The sequence below is a fragment of the Leiobunum rupestre genome, chromosome 7 (genome assembly GCF_980474605.1).
Source record: "Leiobunum rupestre chromosome 7, qqLeiRupe1.1.hap1, whole genome shotgun sequence".
Lineage (NCBI taxonomy): Eukaryota > Metazoa > Arthropoda > Arachnida > Opiliones > Sclerosomatidae > Leiobunum > Leiobunum rupestre.
In genome coordinates, this window is record NC_143390.1 from 23,753,207 (window position 1) to 23,769,200 (window position 15,994).

The 15,994-nt window shown below is 34.8% G+C and overlaps 2 protein-coding genes across 2 annotated transcripts; one reads left to right on the top strand and one right to left on the bottom strand.

The window, feature by feature from the left end:
- Positions 1-7,140: 7,140 nt before the first annotated feature.
- On the top strand, positions 7,141-8,388 carry LOC149935248 (tubulin-specific chaperone C-like). Its single transcript, XM_090180701.1, has one exon. The coding sequence runs from the start codon at positions 7,394-7,396 to the stop codon at positions 8,306-8,308; it is 915 nt and encodes a 304-aa protein (XP_090036827.1). The 5' UTR covers positions 7,141-7,393; the 3' UTR covers positions 8,309-8,388.
- Positions 8,383-15,597, bottom strand: Rrp5 (Ribosomal RNA Processing 5). The gene is made up of 28 exons (XM_090180699.1): positions 15,376-15,597; positions 15,156-15,266; positions 14,760-15,095; positions 14,450-14,695; positions 14,320-14,385; positions 14,147-14,257; positions 13,810-14,010; positions 13,625-13,749; positions 13,508-13,568; positions 13,304-13,450; positions 13,051-13,236; positions 12,854-12,988; positions 12,714-12,779; positions 12,466-12,657; positions 12,224-12,394; positions 11,932-12,163; positions 11,727-11,864; positions 11,522-11,664; positions 11,345-11,458; positions 10,832-11,276; positions 10,345-10,569; positions 10,013-10,282; positions 9,820-9,949; positions 9,516-9,750; positions 9,273-9,457; positions 8,886-9,208; positions 8,653-8,818; positions 8,383-8,590 (listed from the first exon to the last, which is right to left on the bottom strand). Exons 1-28 carry the CDS (start codon positions 15,460-15,462, stop codon positions 8,425-8,427), a joined length of 5,013 nt encoding a protein of 1,670 aa, XP_090036825.1. The 5' UTR covers positions 15,463-15,597; the 3' UTR covers positions 8,383-8,424.
- Between the last annotated feature and the right edge of the window lie 397 nt (positions 15,598-15,994).

Below are 15,994 nucleotides of genomic sequence, written 5' to 3' on the forward strand. Positions count from 1 at the left end.
CAAATAAGAGGACGCTAGAGGGTCGGTACAGGTGAAGTCCCGGACGAGGGATTTCCCGCCCGACCAAGGGACCAGGGTTAATCCATCTGGGCGTTTTCCGTCATCACGTGAAAGACCCGGCGGCTCTAGGTTGCACGGAACTCCAGCGGAGACCAGGGCGCGTTTTAAAATGTCGTTCACAGCACCGTGACGGGAAAGCCGACCCGCGCTACGCTTACAGCTAAGACCATGGGTGCCGAAAGAGTCAACAGCACTTCGACAATTACACGAATGCAGCACACAGATGCGGGCGCCCAGGCGAAGGCCGACAGCGATTCGAAATGAATCGTCGTTTAAGAGGGTGCCAAGAGACGGCGAGGGGAGCGCGTTCAACCAGCATCCCGACTCCTTAGATTTTACAGAGTTCAGTCTTGCCTTGTCCCTATCAGTGGCAGCGCAGTCCCACAGGAAAGCGGACGACTTTTCGACGAATGGGCTCTCCCACACTTTTTGATGGGGCCAGTGGTCAGAGGGCGGTAAATTTGCGTCTGTCCTGAGCTTCCACTGTGTTAAGGCATCATGAAACGCGGGATCTGAAGAGACGGAAATTGACGAGGGTAGAATGTCGCGCACCAGACCGACTACGCTGGCAGGGATACAGTAGCCGCGTGTCGAATTCCAAGACCGCCCGCTGCCACCGGAAGCGAGGATTGTATACAAGGAGCATCGTCCATCAAAGTATTTGTGACATCTTGCAGCGCAACACGTAGGGTATCGTCGAACGACTGAAGCCCGTCCTCGAATCGCCAGGCAGGGGAGCTACGTAGGAGATACGAGAGCTTAGGAATAGCCAACGAGTTCTTTAAGAGGAAGAAGCCGTGATGGGCCGATATGTCTTTGAGGTTCCCGACACTTGTTTAGGACGTATACGTCTATATTTTATCAAGAATGTATTGAAGTTACTAAGAATATTGGACCACAGGATTCTGATTCCTATCCTCGCAGCCTTTGTAGCTTAAATTCGTCTGCTTTCCCATTCAAGTTTGCTATATGATATGACCTTGAATGCGCCTTATATGCAGACGAAGTTTCTCCACAAAAGCTGCGAGGATGGTACCAGGGGTTAATGCTATGCTGAAATATTCTTAGTAACTTCAATACATTCTTGATTTTATATCAATCGATAATTTATTCATTTTTCTTAGTAGAAATGGGATATAACTGTTAAGCTCATGTTTCTTTAGTTTAGTCCAACATTCTTTTTCTTTCTTCGCGTTCCCTACCGTAGCCAAAATTGTACTTTTCCAATTTTCGTTCTGGCAGATTGACAATAGTTTCTCTGGCTACTTCCGTAAGGACCGGCCTGACCAACGACACCAGCGTCAATCTGCCAGAACGAAAATTCGAAAAGTACATTTTTGACTACAATAGGGAACGCGACGAAAGAATAGGAATGTTGGTCTAGACTAAAGAAATACGAATGTAACAGTTTTATCCCATTTCTACTAAGAAAAATTAAACGAAAACTCAGTAATAAACATAATAAAACCAATTTCAAAGGCAAAAACGTACTTTTTAAATCCTAAACAACGTTTATTATTAATTTCTAAACATTACCGTATTTCGAGTTTAAGGGCGTTATTTACCGTTCTCTAATATTGACGTTCCGGTCGAATTGCGGAAATATGACACGGCAAAACTAATTGTAATTAACCTTAATAATGCTACGTTAAATTATCTATCGCTTGATATAACATATAGACGTGTACGTCCTAAACAACTTTTATTATTAATTTCTAAATATTACCGTATTTCAACTTTAATGCGTTTTTTCTCGTTCTCTAATGTTAACGTTCCAGTCGAATTGCGGAAATATGACACGGCAAAACTAATTGTAATTAACCTTAATAATGCTACGTTAAATTGTAGAACTAAATCTTAACTTCATGTCGGAATAACAATTGAATAGAATTTTTTATTACATTTTTTAAAATATATTTTGATGTGAGTTACATGCAATTATTTATTTTGTTTTCTTCATTCGGAATGTTCCTGTCTTGCCTATGTGTCCTGTTCTTTTTTCACCAAGGAATTCTGAAATATAAATTTTATCATTTTTAAATTATTTTTTAAGCAATGAATTGTTTTATTTTGAAATAGAAGGCTCACCTTGATTGCTTTTTACCCTAGGAGGGGATATACAACCACCGTGTCTGTCTGTCAGTCTGTTCGGGGCACTGGGTAATCACTGCGTACCCAGAGTTTCTTAGAATCAGGAAAAAGGTTTTTCCCAAAGCGCCCTCTTTTTGTCATGGGGTGTCGTATAATTTTTTAATCGGCCAGGATTCGAACCCGAGCCCTCTTGAACGATAGGTGAGCGTTCTACCGCAGAACTACGGATACAGTTACGCTTCACTTAAAATTAAAAAAATTTCCGAGGAGAGGTATATTTTGGCTTGCCAACTTGTTACTTTTCTACCATGGACTAATTAATTAGTCCATGTTTCTACTAACGTGAAAATTAGATCACGATTACGAGTTCTTTTAGTGAAGACTCTATTAAAAAGTGAAATAATGTATTTTAAAATAAAGGAATGTTTCACGTTAAACTAACTTTAAACCAATTAGTTTCGCTTTTATATCGAGTTAAATTATAATAATACGTTTTATCGTAACACTATAATTTTCTTTGATGTTAAAAGTTACTGATGGCGCACGCCGCGTAAAGGCTTGGTTTTTGTGGCCTGTAGAAATGTTGAGAAAAATATCTTGATTGCCATTGAATTTTAATCAATATTTCTACAGATATGTTATGTTCTGTTTTTTTTTGGGACAGATTATAACATATCCCCTCCCAACCCATGAATTCTAAAGATGTTTCCTAGAAGCCTGTCACATCCGTGACATTTGTTAAGAAGCATGTCGCCTCTGTGGGTTTTGTTGAGAAGCATGTCGCCTCTGTGGGTTTAATTGAGAACATGTCGCCTCTATAGATGGTGCCGGAGACATATGTCTGTCGATTAGCCAAGAAAGCTATAGCCCTCTATAATATTATGTGTGATTTTCAGTATGCAACACCTACCACCCATTTATTGGAAAGATTCCGTCGTTAGTCGTTACACTTGAAAACAAGTGATTTCGGGGTGCTTTCGCGACGAAGCCGTCCTTTTCTCGTGCCAGTCTGACAAAGAACTCGCGTTTCCATTTTTAGACCACCTGAGATCTAGGTCATTTTGGGGGGTCGAAAAGCCGAAACGAAAGATCGTTGTCAAACTTTCACGCGAAGGTGACTTTTTCCAAGCGAAAGCACAGAGAAAAAACTGGTCCCTCAAACCAGTGAAATTGATCAAAATTATTTCATTTGTATATTTTCTATTTCTGATTGAAAGTTAGCGCGAAATTTCGAAATATCGTTACTAGTTTTGTTAATTTGGCCCGATAAATTTTCTGATAGGCATTTAGCGTATAGGCAAATAGCAGGTCCGCAGTTGTAGAAAAATGGTTGACAGGAGAGGTTTATGTTCGACACCGTTATCCACGTGGCTGGCGTGAGTTTGAAATGTTTTTGAACGCGAGTGAAATAACGAACCAATTGATCTGCCTCATTTCGATGTTTTCCTTTATAAGGAGCTCTTTCTTCGTCGATTAAGTAGTCGTATTCGCAATAAGAGTCGTAAACTGTAATTTTGTATACATCTTTTTCGATCAATTTCACTGTGGCCAGAAAGAAATGATTTTTTTAACCATAACAGGAATAAACGTTACTTCTCTCATCTTAAATTTGTTAATCTTCTTTAAAAATACTTTAAATAAAAGTGTAATTGATTTTCTGAAAGTGTGTTTAAATCGTCTATAAACTTCGCAATGGTAGTGTAAAAATTAGTTTTTAAATATTGATTCTTTGAATAGCGCGCTCTTATAGTTTGAAAATAACCGTTTACCATAAATTCGGTAAAACATTTATTAGACGCGATTTTAGCTAATTGCTTTTTGCCTAAACGGAATTGTTTTTTTCCCACTAGTTTCGTCGTCGGTGTTGTCGTCTAAGTCAGAATCTAAATCCATATGTTCCGTGTTTTCATGTACCACCAGCGTAGAGGAATTATTTTCGGATTCGGAAATCTCCTCTCCCGATTCGCAAATTTTCTTTTCAGTTATTTCTGAATCAGGAAAGTCATTTACCCTTTCGGGTAATTCCTTTCCGGATTCAAAAATTTTCTCTGTGAAAATTTCCTTTTCGGATTCGGAAATTTGTTCCTCCGTAAATAAAGTTTTCTTTAGAATGATTTTAGCCAATTTTTTTGAAGGAGTTGTTAAACTATTATTATTTATCCTTTTAGAACCCTTTCTCGCACTCCTTTGCAAAATGTCGCCCAATGGTTTTACCGGCTTACTTTGATATTCCCTTAAATTCTTCACAACGATGTCCGATTCCCCCCGTTCGTGTTGTGGCGTATGCTTAAATTTTTCCTCTAGTTGTTCGAATGGTCTCTTTCTGTTTTGATTTGGAATTACTTTCCTAGAGAGTTTAAGATATTCTAAGTATAAATTATGATTAAATTCGTTTAATTTTGAAACAATCGCGTCTACGCGTAACCGATTGTAACACAGTGCCTGACTTTTTAAAACTTTGTTGTAGCCCTCGATGTGCCCCTGGGTGGTTGCTTCTTGGTCTATGTAATTAACTTGCCCTTTTAAAAAATCATTTCGAGGATTCTATGACGACGGAACCTCTCCCTGAAAGTGTCTACTTAAATCCCCCGTTAAAACCCTGGTCCATAAAATAAAAGTAGGAAAATAATTTTTTTGCATATATTCGAAAAATCTAATACCGTAACTAGGATTATCGACCATGTCATTAGCTGTCACGTGTTTCTGGATGTCAGCGCGTACCGTTTCTACAATTTTGTCGCACATAACTTTAAAAAATTTGTTACTTCCTCCCCGCAACCAAAACTCCTCTTCGTTTTTCGGATAACGCGGCTTAGCGGTGTCACTAGCTTCAGCTAAAACCTCTTCAGATACTACAATTAAATCGCTGTCTACGTAATCGGCTATCAAAAGATCATTACGCGGAACTTGGGATCCAGTCGCGTCACCTAATACGTTAACTAAAACCGAAATTTTCGCAAGATGCTCTTCGTAAAACGCGTTTCGTTTTTCTGATAGTAATAAAACAGCTAAACTATACAACCTGTCTTTAAATTCAGCTAAAAATGAGCTATTAAGTAGCACACTAAAAATGTAAAGTCCGAAGGAACGTTTGTCCTTGTAAAATGTTTAGAAATTAATAATAAACGTTGTTTAGGACGTACACGTCTATATGTTATATCAATCGATAGATAATTTAACGTAGCATTATTAAGGTTAATTACAATTAGGTTTGCCGTGTCACATTTCCGCAATTCGTCCGGAACGTTAACATTAGAGAACGAGAAAAAACGTATTAAAGTCGAAATACGGTAATGTTTAGAAATTAATAATAAACGTTGTTTAGGACGTACACGTCTATATGTTATATCAATCGATAGATAATTTAACGTAGCATTATTAAGGTTAATTACAATTAGTTCTGCCGTGTCATATTTCCGCAATTCGGCCGGAACGTCAATATTAGAGAACGGTAAATAACGCCCTTAAAGTCGAAATACGGTAATATTTAGAAATTAATAATAAACGTTGTTTAGGACGTACACGTCTATATGTTATATCAAGCGATAGATAATTTAACGTAGCATTATTAAGGTTAATTACAATTAGTTCTGCCGTGTCATATTTCCGCAATTCGGCCGGAACTTCAATATTAGAGAACGGTAAATAACGCCCTTAAAGTCGAAATACGGTAATGTTTAGAAATTAATAATAAAGGTTGTTTAGGACGTACACGTCTATATGTTATATCAAGCGATAGATAATTTAACGTAACATTATTAAGGTTAATTACAATTAGTTTTGCCGTGTCATATTTCCGCAATTCGACCGGAACGCTAACATTAGAGAAAGAGAAAAAACGCATTTAAGTCGAAATACGGTAATGTTTAGAAATTAATAATAAACGTTGTTTAGGACGTACACGTCTATATGTTATATCAATCGATAGATAATTTAACGTAGCATTATTAAGGTTAATTACAATTAGTTTTCCGTGTCATATTTCCGCAATTCGACCGGAACGTCAATATTAGAGAACGGTAAATAACGCCCTTAAACTCGAAATACGGTAATGTTTAGAAATTAATAATAAACGTTGTTTAGGATTTAAAAAGTACGTTTGTGCCTTTGAAATTGGTTTTATTATGTTTATTACTGAGTTTTCGTTTAATTTTTCTTAGTAGAAATGGGATAAAACTGTTACATTCGTATTTCTTTAGTCTAGACCAACATTCCTATTCTTTCGTCGCGTTCCCTATTGTAGTCAAAAATGTACTTTTCGAATTTTCGTTCTGGCAGATTGACGCTGGTACCAACGACCAATAATCTACGGCGTTCTACGCGGACTAATGGCTCTTCTAAATCAAACAGCACCCGTTTATACAGAAATAAAAAACAACGGATAATTGTCGTTCATTTCGTACCAACTTGGTGTCACTACAAAGAAAATATAGAAAATTTTCTTTCTTCTAATCACCTTGCATTGCAATATTCTAAAAGCACTTTTTAAATTTATTTGGAGTGATCTACTAATTTGACACCGTGTCAATAAAAGAGAAGGAGTGAGTCCCCATGCTGTGACCTTGAAAAAGAGGGCCATTGAATCATTTGAATGACGCAATGGATTGGTTGAAATTACGGTATGACGCCCAAATCTAGCCAGCGCCCAACTCACGAAGAAGGTTATGGCAAACTATTTTGTTAATAATATTAGAATTATAATTTAATGTTTTTAAGGTCATGTTAAGAAGAGAGCGTAAGTCTAATTCTTTATTAGGTCGGAATCTTGGAACTTTTACCAAGGCTGTTATCGCCATCGAATTAGTAACTTTAGGTGGATCTTACATAATTTGGTCTCGGCTTAATCATTCCCAAAGTTTTAGAAAATCTGTTTATGATTTTCAACCTAGCATATTGGAAGTTTATTACACGGTTGGTGAAAGATTGGGTACCCATGGTATGCGAGAACATGATATGAATACTTGGAAAATTAAGTTGGATACACAGAATTAAACACTTTACTTATGTCCCTAACTAAAATTATTATCCAGTCCGGAGTTTTTATAGGAGGGATATGTTTAGTTATTAATTCCATGACACCATCACCAGAGCAGTTAAAAAAAAAATATTCCGAAGCTAAACCTGGATTTCGTGCATCTGACAAGATTCAAAGTGAAGAGTTTATTAAATCTCTCAAGGCTAATCCTAAAATAAAAATTAAAGATTCTCCTTTACTGGAAGAAGATAAAAAAAACCTATAAAAATGGATCAATTAGTCAAAAAAGAAAATGGTTTTAGCGTAAGTGAACAGACTGATCACTTTATAGCTCTTTTCAACAAGAAAAAAATTGATGTAGAAAATAACTTACTAAAAGCGGAAAAAATGGACAAAGAAAAACTACCTAATCACTTTGACAATATCAGCGAAGACATCCAAAAAATTCAAAAATATCTCAACGATTCTACAATTTTCTTGCCTTACTACAATATTAAAGTTGCCCAAGAAGCCATCAAGATATTACAAGATAACACAGTTTCAGCTAGGGCAAAGCTACTGCCTAAAAAGAAGTTCACTTTTAAGAAGAAAACGTTTCACGTTTCCTCAAAATCTGCCTCAAACGACACGGTTGATACTCCTAAAATTGCTAGTGACCACTTGAAAAAGGAAATAACTAGCTCCTATATTGAAAATGGCTTACGAAACAAGAAAAATGAAAATTTGGAATTACGAGAAAATGTTTGTGGCAAAGATGTGGAGCTAACTAAAATGGAAAACTGCATCATCAAAGTCTACGCCACTCCTAATACTCTTCACATAAGTGAATTAAAAAATTGTCAAGTGCTCTTAGGTCCCATAACCACCTCAGTTTTTGTAGAAAACTGCAGTGATTGCGTATTTGTAGTCGCGTGCCAACAGCTAAGAGTACATTCAACTACTAAGTCAGATTTTTACATCCACATTACGAGTAGGGCTATTATCGAAGATTCCATGCGTTTAAGGTTTGCTCCTTATGACTGGACTTACGAGAACATTCAACAACATTTTGAAGACTCAGGATTAGACAGAAGCAAAAACAACTGGAAATCAATTGATGACTTTAACTGGTTATCAGCCGATATTCCTTCCCCAAACTGGTCAATTTTAGAAGACAGCTCTAGAAAGAAATATGTTAATTAACTACTAAAACAATTTAATTTAGACCTAGACCGAACTAGAATGTTAACTAAATTGTTAAATAAAAAAAACTAAAATTTAAATTTGGTTTTTATTAGTTTAAAAAATATCTTTATCCATTATGTTGCCAAATTGGAATTTTGCACATATTCTAGGGCCTTTAATTTCACTTTTTCAATATTTTCTTCACTACCATGGTTTTTTTCAAAGTCCAAATATTTTTTGAATACAAATTTCATTTTCTTCATCTGAAGACTTGATGAGGAGAGTTTCTCAAGGTTTTGTCTATAAAAATTAATAAATTAATTAAACTATAAAGAAGGCAAATTAAAAAATATGGTAACTACCTGGCTTCTTCGTAATCCCCATGCTTGACCAAAACATCAACGAAAACGGACCATATATCAGTTCGTTTGGGAAAGTTGTTTAAAACATTTTTAAATAGCGTTTTTCCCCTTTCAGGGTCACCGTAGTTGAATTCCATTTGAGCAAATTTTGAAATTATTTCAATATCTAAACAAATCACAAATATTTAAATAGAACAAGTTTATAAAAAAAATTTAAGAGCAAAGAAGCTTACGATGTCTTTTATCCAAGCTTTTAAAACTTCTTTCCATCAATTTTCTTGCCAGATCTTGTTTTTGGCTTTTCATATAAAAGAGACCAAAATCTGTCCAACCAGAAGGGTCTTGACCATATTTTTTGATAATAGTTTGGTGTAATTCTTCGGCTTCCTCGTTTTTCCCAGATTCAACATATATGTTTATCATTTGTCTGTACACTTTCAATGGTTCGTTAAATTCTAAAGCTCTGGTAAAAACTTCATCCAGGGATTCACGAGTTCCATACATGTTCTCTAAATTCAGAAGAGCTATCCAAACGTTAAGTTTTTCACCTTCCTCCCTATCATCGAATATCTTTTAATTAATGTTTCTTTGACTCTAATCAAGCATAGTCCGACACTTACCTAAAGGAAATAGTCTTCAGAGCTCTTTGAGCTACTGCTCTAGCTTTGTCTATTTCAGTCTGCTGTAAATGGTAGGCCATATATTTCAGCCAAATCATAGAATTGTCCGGGGATGATAAAATAAGCCTTTCAAAGTCGTCAATAGTTTCTGGTGCTCTGTTTAAGTCCATCAGCCGTTCTTCTTGCTAAAATTAAGAAACTTTTAATAGTTAAAATAATATTAATTTGAAGGGCAATATTTACCTTTCTTAGTAACTCTTCCTCTTCTTTCAGTCTTTCACCTTTTCTCCGTTTCTTTTGAACTGGTTTTTCATTTTCTTCATCACTGTCACTGCTTGAATCACTCACTGGATTCGTCTGAGCTACTGTGGATAAATTGGGGGTTGCGTCTATGTCCCAAACAAATGAGTCTTGCAATTGTAATCTTGGAACTGCTTTAGATGTTTCCATCTCAGTATCTTCATTGATAATAGGAACTCTATATAAATATAATGCGTAAGTTTAGCAGTAAATACAATCCAGAATTATAAGACCAATTAAGAATTACTCTAAAACAATGGAATTTTCTTTCGAATGATCTTCAACTTTCTTCAATAATTTCAAGTCAAAACCTTTATCTTTAACTCTTATTATTCGAACTACGACTTTGGACCCGGTTTTTAATTCTTCTAAGATATCTAAACAAAAAATTGATAGTTACATTTGATGGAAGTTAGACACCAAAGAAATGAGTAAGCAACCTGGACTGGCTGTTTTGCTAATAATGCCTATTCTCCTGGGAGCTAATTGAACAAAGGTGGCTCCTTTCCTAAAGTAAAGGACAGTTCCTTCCAAGACATCTCCAGCAATAAAGCCAGCTTCTTCCTTTTGGTGCTTTAAAGACGAATCACTGATTTCAGCATGAGATAAGTTTTCAGGTACTTGCAAAATTTTCACTGAAACTTCCCCATTATCAACCTCGAGTACTTCAACTGTTATTTTGGAGCCCAATGGCAAACTTGAATGTTCATCTGCAAAAAAAAAAAAACGATTTAAATAAAAAAAGCTTTGACTTGTTAGATAATATCTATACCTTTCATTTGGTTTTTATAGACAAATCCAAACTTATTATTGGAAAATTTCACAAAAAGTTTCTCTTGGTTAAAATGAGACACAGTTCCCTCCAATGTTTGACCAACTGCAGTCCAAAAAACCTTTCTACTACTCAAATTGGGAACTAAAAACTCAATTTCGTCATTGGAAATATCAGCAATTTTCAATTTCAACATTTTCCCTGGTTTTTTTTGTTCTTCATTCACTAAATGAAAAATTAAAAAGAAGTACATCAAAATAATAAGCGTAATGGTATAATATTCTTCCATAAGTATCTCAATGGGAAATATTATACTGAGAGCTATTCACAGAATGATGTCACTAGAGAAAGAAAATTTCATCATAGCAAAGGCTAATGGACATTAAACGACAATGAAGCTTATGACATGAAGTGCATGTCTAACTCAGTACACATTTAAAAATTAAAATACTTATGTACAATATTATAGACTTATATGACTTTTTACCTAAAGAATCATTAATCCTAAAAAATCCAATTTTTCCTTCACCAATTTCTACATAGACCTTTCCGAACAAGGTACAAGTTATTTTTCCTCGTACACTGTCTCCTATCTTGTATTCTGAAGATTTCAGATCTAATTCTGTATCATGGCCATTCTCAGGTTTATCAGATGCGAGTGGCTCTTCAGGTTTAAGTTTATTTTTGGATTTTTTTTTCGGTGATTCTTCTTTCAATGGCTCAACAGATTTTCTTTTGTTATTATTAACTGACTTAATAACCATTCCTTCATTTTCAACCTTTTCCTTATTTCTGAGTCTCTCATCATCTTTTTTAGCTTGTTTCTCATGATTCTCTAAGACTCCAATAACGTACATGTCACGGACTCTATGCACAATCAGATGTGTTTTTTGGCCAGGTGAGTACATATTTCCAACTGTATCATTTGGGTGCTTTAAATTAGGGAAGAAAATATTAAATTTGCAATAAATATTGTACGTAACCATTTTACTGTTCTTACTCGGTTTATTGGCAAATAAGCCAGTACTCCATAATTATGGTCTAATAAGGTGGCTAGAGCAAAATGGTGACGAACCAAAAGAATTTGACATTTATGACTGGATGATTTCTTAATCTAAATTCCGAAAAATCAAATGTACTCGTAACATATAAAAATAAACTAACACATGATTGTTACCTGTTTCACGATATCACTATTATTGTTTAATTTAGCTCGTTGTTTAACTAAACGATGGCAAAGTGATAGCTCCACGCATTGATTTGGAAAATCAACGTGCAAAACCAATCCCTTACATTTTTCACCTTCTTTACGTAATGTTGCTGTGGAAAATAAAAAGTATTGGAGTACTATTTTCATATAAAAAAAAAACTATTTATGATACCTCCAATGTTATTTAAAATGACCATGCCCTTGACATTAAAGTTTTTAACTTGACATAAAAGCCCTTCATTTGTAACTTTGGCCACCTCAACATCAACAATCTGACCAGGTTTCAAAGCTCCGATTTGGACATCAGATTCTAAATAATAAGAAAAAAAATTAGTATTTGAAATAAAACTATTTAATGTAGTTAGAGATGTTTATACCATTAGCCGCAACTAAATCACCAATTAGGTTCCAGTCTTTTAAATAGGATTCCAAATGATCTAAGGCCAGTTTCCAAACATTCTTGGTTGGTAAGACATCTAGAAGTCGACTAGAAAGCTCTATGCGCTTAGTTCCATTGTGATCAGTAAGTTTTAACACTTTCACAATCAGAGACTGGTGTGTTACCAAACCCGACAAGCCGGGATCTCCAATAGCCACATTTGATATCCTCTATAATAAAAGAATAATGTCAAAATATTATTACAACAAGAAAATTCTATTATTATTTACTTTTTTATGGACCAATCCTGCGACATTGTTTCCCATTTCAACCAGAATACCGTAGCTGAGGAAACCTTTTATCACACCTGAATAGGTTTCCGATTCTTGAATTTGGGAAATATTAGAAATAATTTTTCCCTTTGTCGAAGCTTTCAAAAAGAGAGCTTTCATTGTACAGATCTATGAACTTTAAGTTAAAAAAAAATCAAAATAACTAGAACACACCCTTTATCAATTAGAGAAAAGGATACAATAGTCCCTTTCACATTAAAAATGCAACAATTTTCCACAATGTCTCCCACATTATAATTTTTCTGTAGAATTTTGCATAAATGAGGATGATCAGACATATGCATCAACGGGATAAATGCGCGAGTTTTAGTTGGTAGAATAGAAACATCCAAGCCTTTTTCATTTTTATTAATTATTTTCACTGAAAAAATCTGAAAAAATATTGAATTACTATTTATGCAGAAAACAAATTCTATTTAAAACTTACACCTCCAACATTTAAGTCATTTTTTTCTCCTAAATCTTTCTTTCCAATGCTTTTCCTGGTTGTTAGCTAATCCCAGAGAAGATAATACTTTAGTTTGTTAAAAAAATTAGCGAAACTGGAAATTTTTATTAAAACATTACCTTAAGGGACAATTTCAGATTTTTTGTTATCGGCGAAAAACTCAAAACTCGACACTTAACAACTTGGCCGCCGTAGAACACCTTCTCTGGGAATTCAATAAATGTCGTACTAATTTCCGATGCAGGGACCCAACCCTATATTAAAATTGAAGTGTAAGATATAAAATTAAATTAAAAACTAGCAACACTAAATATACTTTGATGTCATTGTAGAAGGATATTAACAGCCCCTTAGAGGAAGCTCTAAGAACAAAACCATCATAGATCATTCCGTCAGATATATTGTCCATACTTGTTAGAGGTGGAATTTTAGAACTAACAAGAGATTTCTTGCACGTGAGAAAATGCGACGAACCCCCTTCTTTTTTATCCAATTTAAGGACCTAAATAAAAGAAGCATTCTACTTTAGGACACTTATTACTAAAATAAAAATCTTAAAAGGCATTTACCCTGCAAGTTACTTCCCCTCCCACATGAAAATGTTTCTCAGGGTGACTTATTGGAATATCGGATAAATGTGATAAATGGACAAAGCCTTGAACGTAAAGACCCAATTTCACAACAATTCCAATAGGATCAACTTTCTGAACAACACCCTGTCAGAAAAATTATATTTGAAATTGTAAGAAGGAAAATTAATAATGTTTCTTTACTTTCACTACATCTCCAGCTTTAATGGATTCATTTTCAATGAAAGCTTGTTTCAAGACTGATCTGAAAATAAAGATAATTAATTATTGGTTTATGAACTAAAGTAAAGGGTAAGTTACTTTTTCAACGAAACTCTGACAATTTTGTCAATATAATTCAACGATAAGACTCTGCAAGCGATGCTGTCCCCGCTGCTCAAAATATCCGCCGCATTTTCTACTTCTTTGTCAAACAAGTGTGGTGTCTAAAAATTATTTTTTTAGACTTCTGTTTGTGAAAGCGATGCGGTGGTTTAAAATTTAACCTTTGCAATTCCTTTGATGTTCTCAGACAATTTCACGTGAACAGAGTGAGGACGAACTTCTAAAATCTCAACATTGTCAAATTTATCCCCTATTTGAATATTTCCGAATCGATTTTTTATGTTGTCTGAAGAGGGTTTTGGCACCAGTGTCAAATGTATAACTTGAGTTAAAGGGTGTCTAAACAAGACCATAGCTTTTACCTATATTGAGAACAAAGTATTTATATTGGATAAATAGGTATCCTAGAATAGTATAATTTAAGTGGCCTGATCCCCTTACGAGGGATTGGATTAGGGAAATTAAAAAATATACAGAGTTATTCTTAAATTAGATTACCTCTTGCCCAAGAGTGTATTTTAATGGATCATCAAAAGATTTACTGAGATTATCTCGATAAATACACCCATTATAATTCAAACATTTAACTGCTAATCCATCACGAGTGGCCTAAAAAAATTTTTGGAGCTGAGTTGATAGTAGATGCAATGTAAATAAAATAGTCATAATACCTCAGTAATTATGGCTGACAATGTCATTCCCGGAAGTATATTTTGTAACGTGACTTTCTCAGAAATCTGATAATTAATAAGACACATAAGTAAAAACATATCATTACACAATATAAATGAATGAGCTTACATCCATATCAAAATACTTCTTCTTTGTTGTTAAAGCTAACGTTCTACCTTCGAAAGGACTATTGTCCAACTCTGGCATATTGATGACAACATGTAGCACTTCACCAATGGTCAACTCTCTTCCTTTATTGACTTTTTGGATGTGATGAGAAGCATTCTCAGAGCTGAGAAATCCACTCAGTCCTTTAATTCCAACATCTATAATGTAACCGTGATCTTCAATGCTCAAAACAGCACCCAAAAGAATCTTAAAAAATAGTTAAGGTATAAGTTTTCAATAATAATAAGCTTGATAGTTAATTTAAACGAACCATCCCATGAAACACTGAAGAAGGAACTAAATCATCATTAATGTCTTTGGGGTTCAGAGATAGAATAATTTTAGTTTTAGATGAAGACTCAGTCATTGAATAATCTACAACTTTGACAGGATAGCAATCTCCAACTTTGAACATGTTTGGCATTGTCAAGAGAGACTCATCATAGTTTTCAGGATTTTCAGAGTAAGATTTTAAAAGCTCAACGTAACTAGTAGGCATATTAGTGATTGGAACTGTTCCTAATATCCCACCAGGTATAGAAAATTCAACCCTGTAGTTGAATACTTTGTGGACACAACCAATTACTATTAGACTGGGCACTATTGTCTGAAAATAAAAAAATTATGAAAAATAAACAATGTAACACAAAGTTTTTAATTGTAGTACCTGATGGTTTAGCGAGTCAATGACTACGACATCTTTATCATCCTCATTTTCTTGAAATTTCTTTTTCTTCGTCCTACTTTTCTTCTTTTCTTTAGGTTTTTCATTTCTCGTCTAAACAGAGCCATTTAATTACAATTACCCCCGAATTAACACTTACTATGGTTATTGCCGTTAATAAATGCTACAAGCTATAAGCCTTTGTTAACACGTGTTTTTTTACCTGAAACAGATCCTCTTTTTCTTCAGATGTTTTGGATGACGAGAAGGTTCGTATTCCTCCTCTGGGGAAACTGATCTCTTCAGCCATATCAATATTTTTAATTATTAATCATAAATTAAAAAGAAATGCTCCAAACGCAAACACGATCTAAAGCACCCCAGCGAAAGTTGAAAATTGAAATGCAAGCAGACGACCACATGAAATGAACGGTTGCGCCCAGGGTTGGACATAAGGCACTAGTCACGGCATTTTACTACTAAAATAAATACTCTGACTACTAAAATTAATCGAAATCCAGGGGCTCACTAGTCAATTTGACTAGCGAAAAATTTACCTAAATATTTATAAATAATGACGAATATGGCGTATCATAAATTCCTTATTCATCAATCCCATTTTATTTAAAAAAATTGTATTCGACCAAAGTCATGTAACTCAAGTGATAATAAATTCCTATTTTAATTCTGACGGGTAAAGCAAAATGTTGGCAGCCCCCTGGTTGCGCCGTTGAATGCGCATTTGCGACAGTACGACTTATCGAATTTCCCGTTTTAACGTCACGTTTAGGATGTTAGTAAAATTAATAAGTAACATAAAGAATTTCAATTAGGAAAAATTA

What these genes read in the sequence shown, in the direction of transcription:
- LOC149935248 (XM_090180701.1), top strand. Translation starts at nt 7,394, where the DNA reads ATGGATCAATTAGTCAAAAAAGAAAATGGTTTTAGCGTAAGTGAACAG.
- Rrp5 (XM_090180699.1), bottom strand. Translation starts at nt 15,462, where the DNA reads ATGGCTGAAGAGATCAGTTTCCCCAGAGGAGGAATACGAACCTTCTCG. An exon ending in GAAAATTCCATTGTTTTAGA is followed by an intron (nt 9,751 to 9,819) that starts GTAATTCTTAAT and finishes ATATTTATATAG; the next exon opens with AGTTCCTATTATCAATGAAG. An exon ending in CTGAAGACTATTTCCTTTAG is followed by an intron (nt 9,209 to 9,272) that starts GTAAGTGTCGGA and finishes ATTCGATGATAG; the next exon opens with GGAGGAAGGTGAAAAACTTA.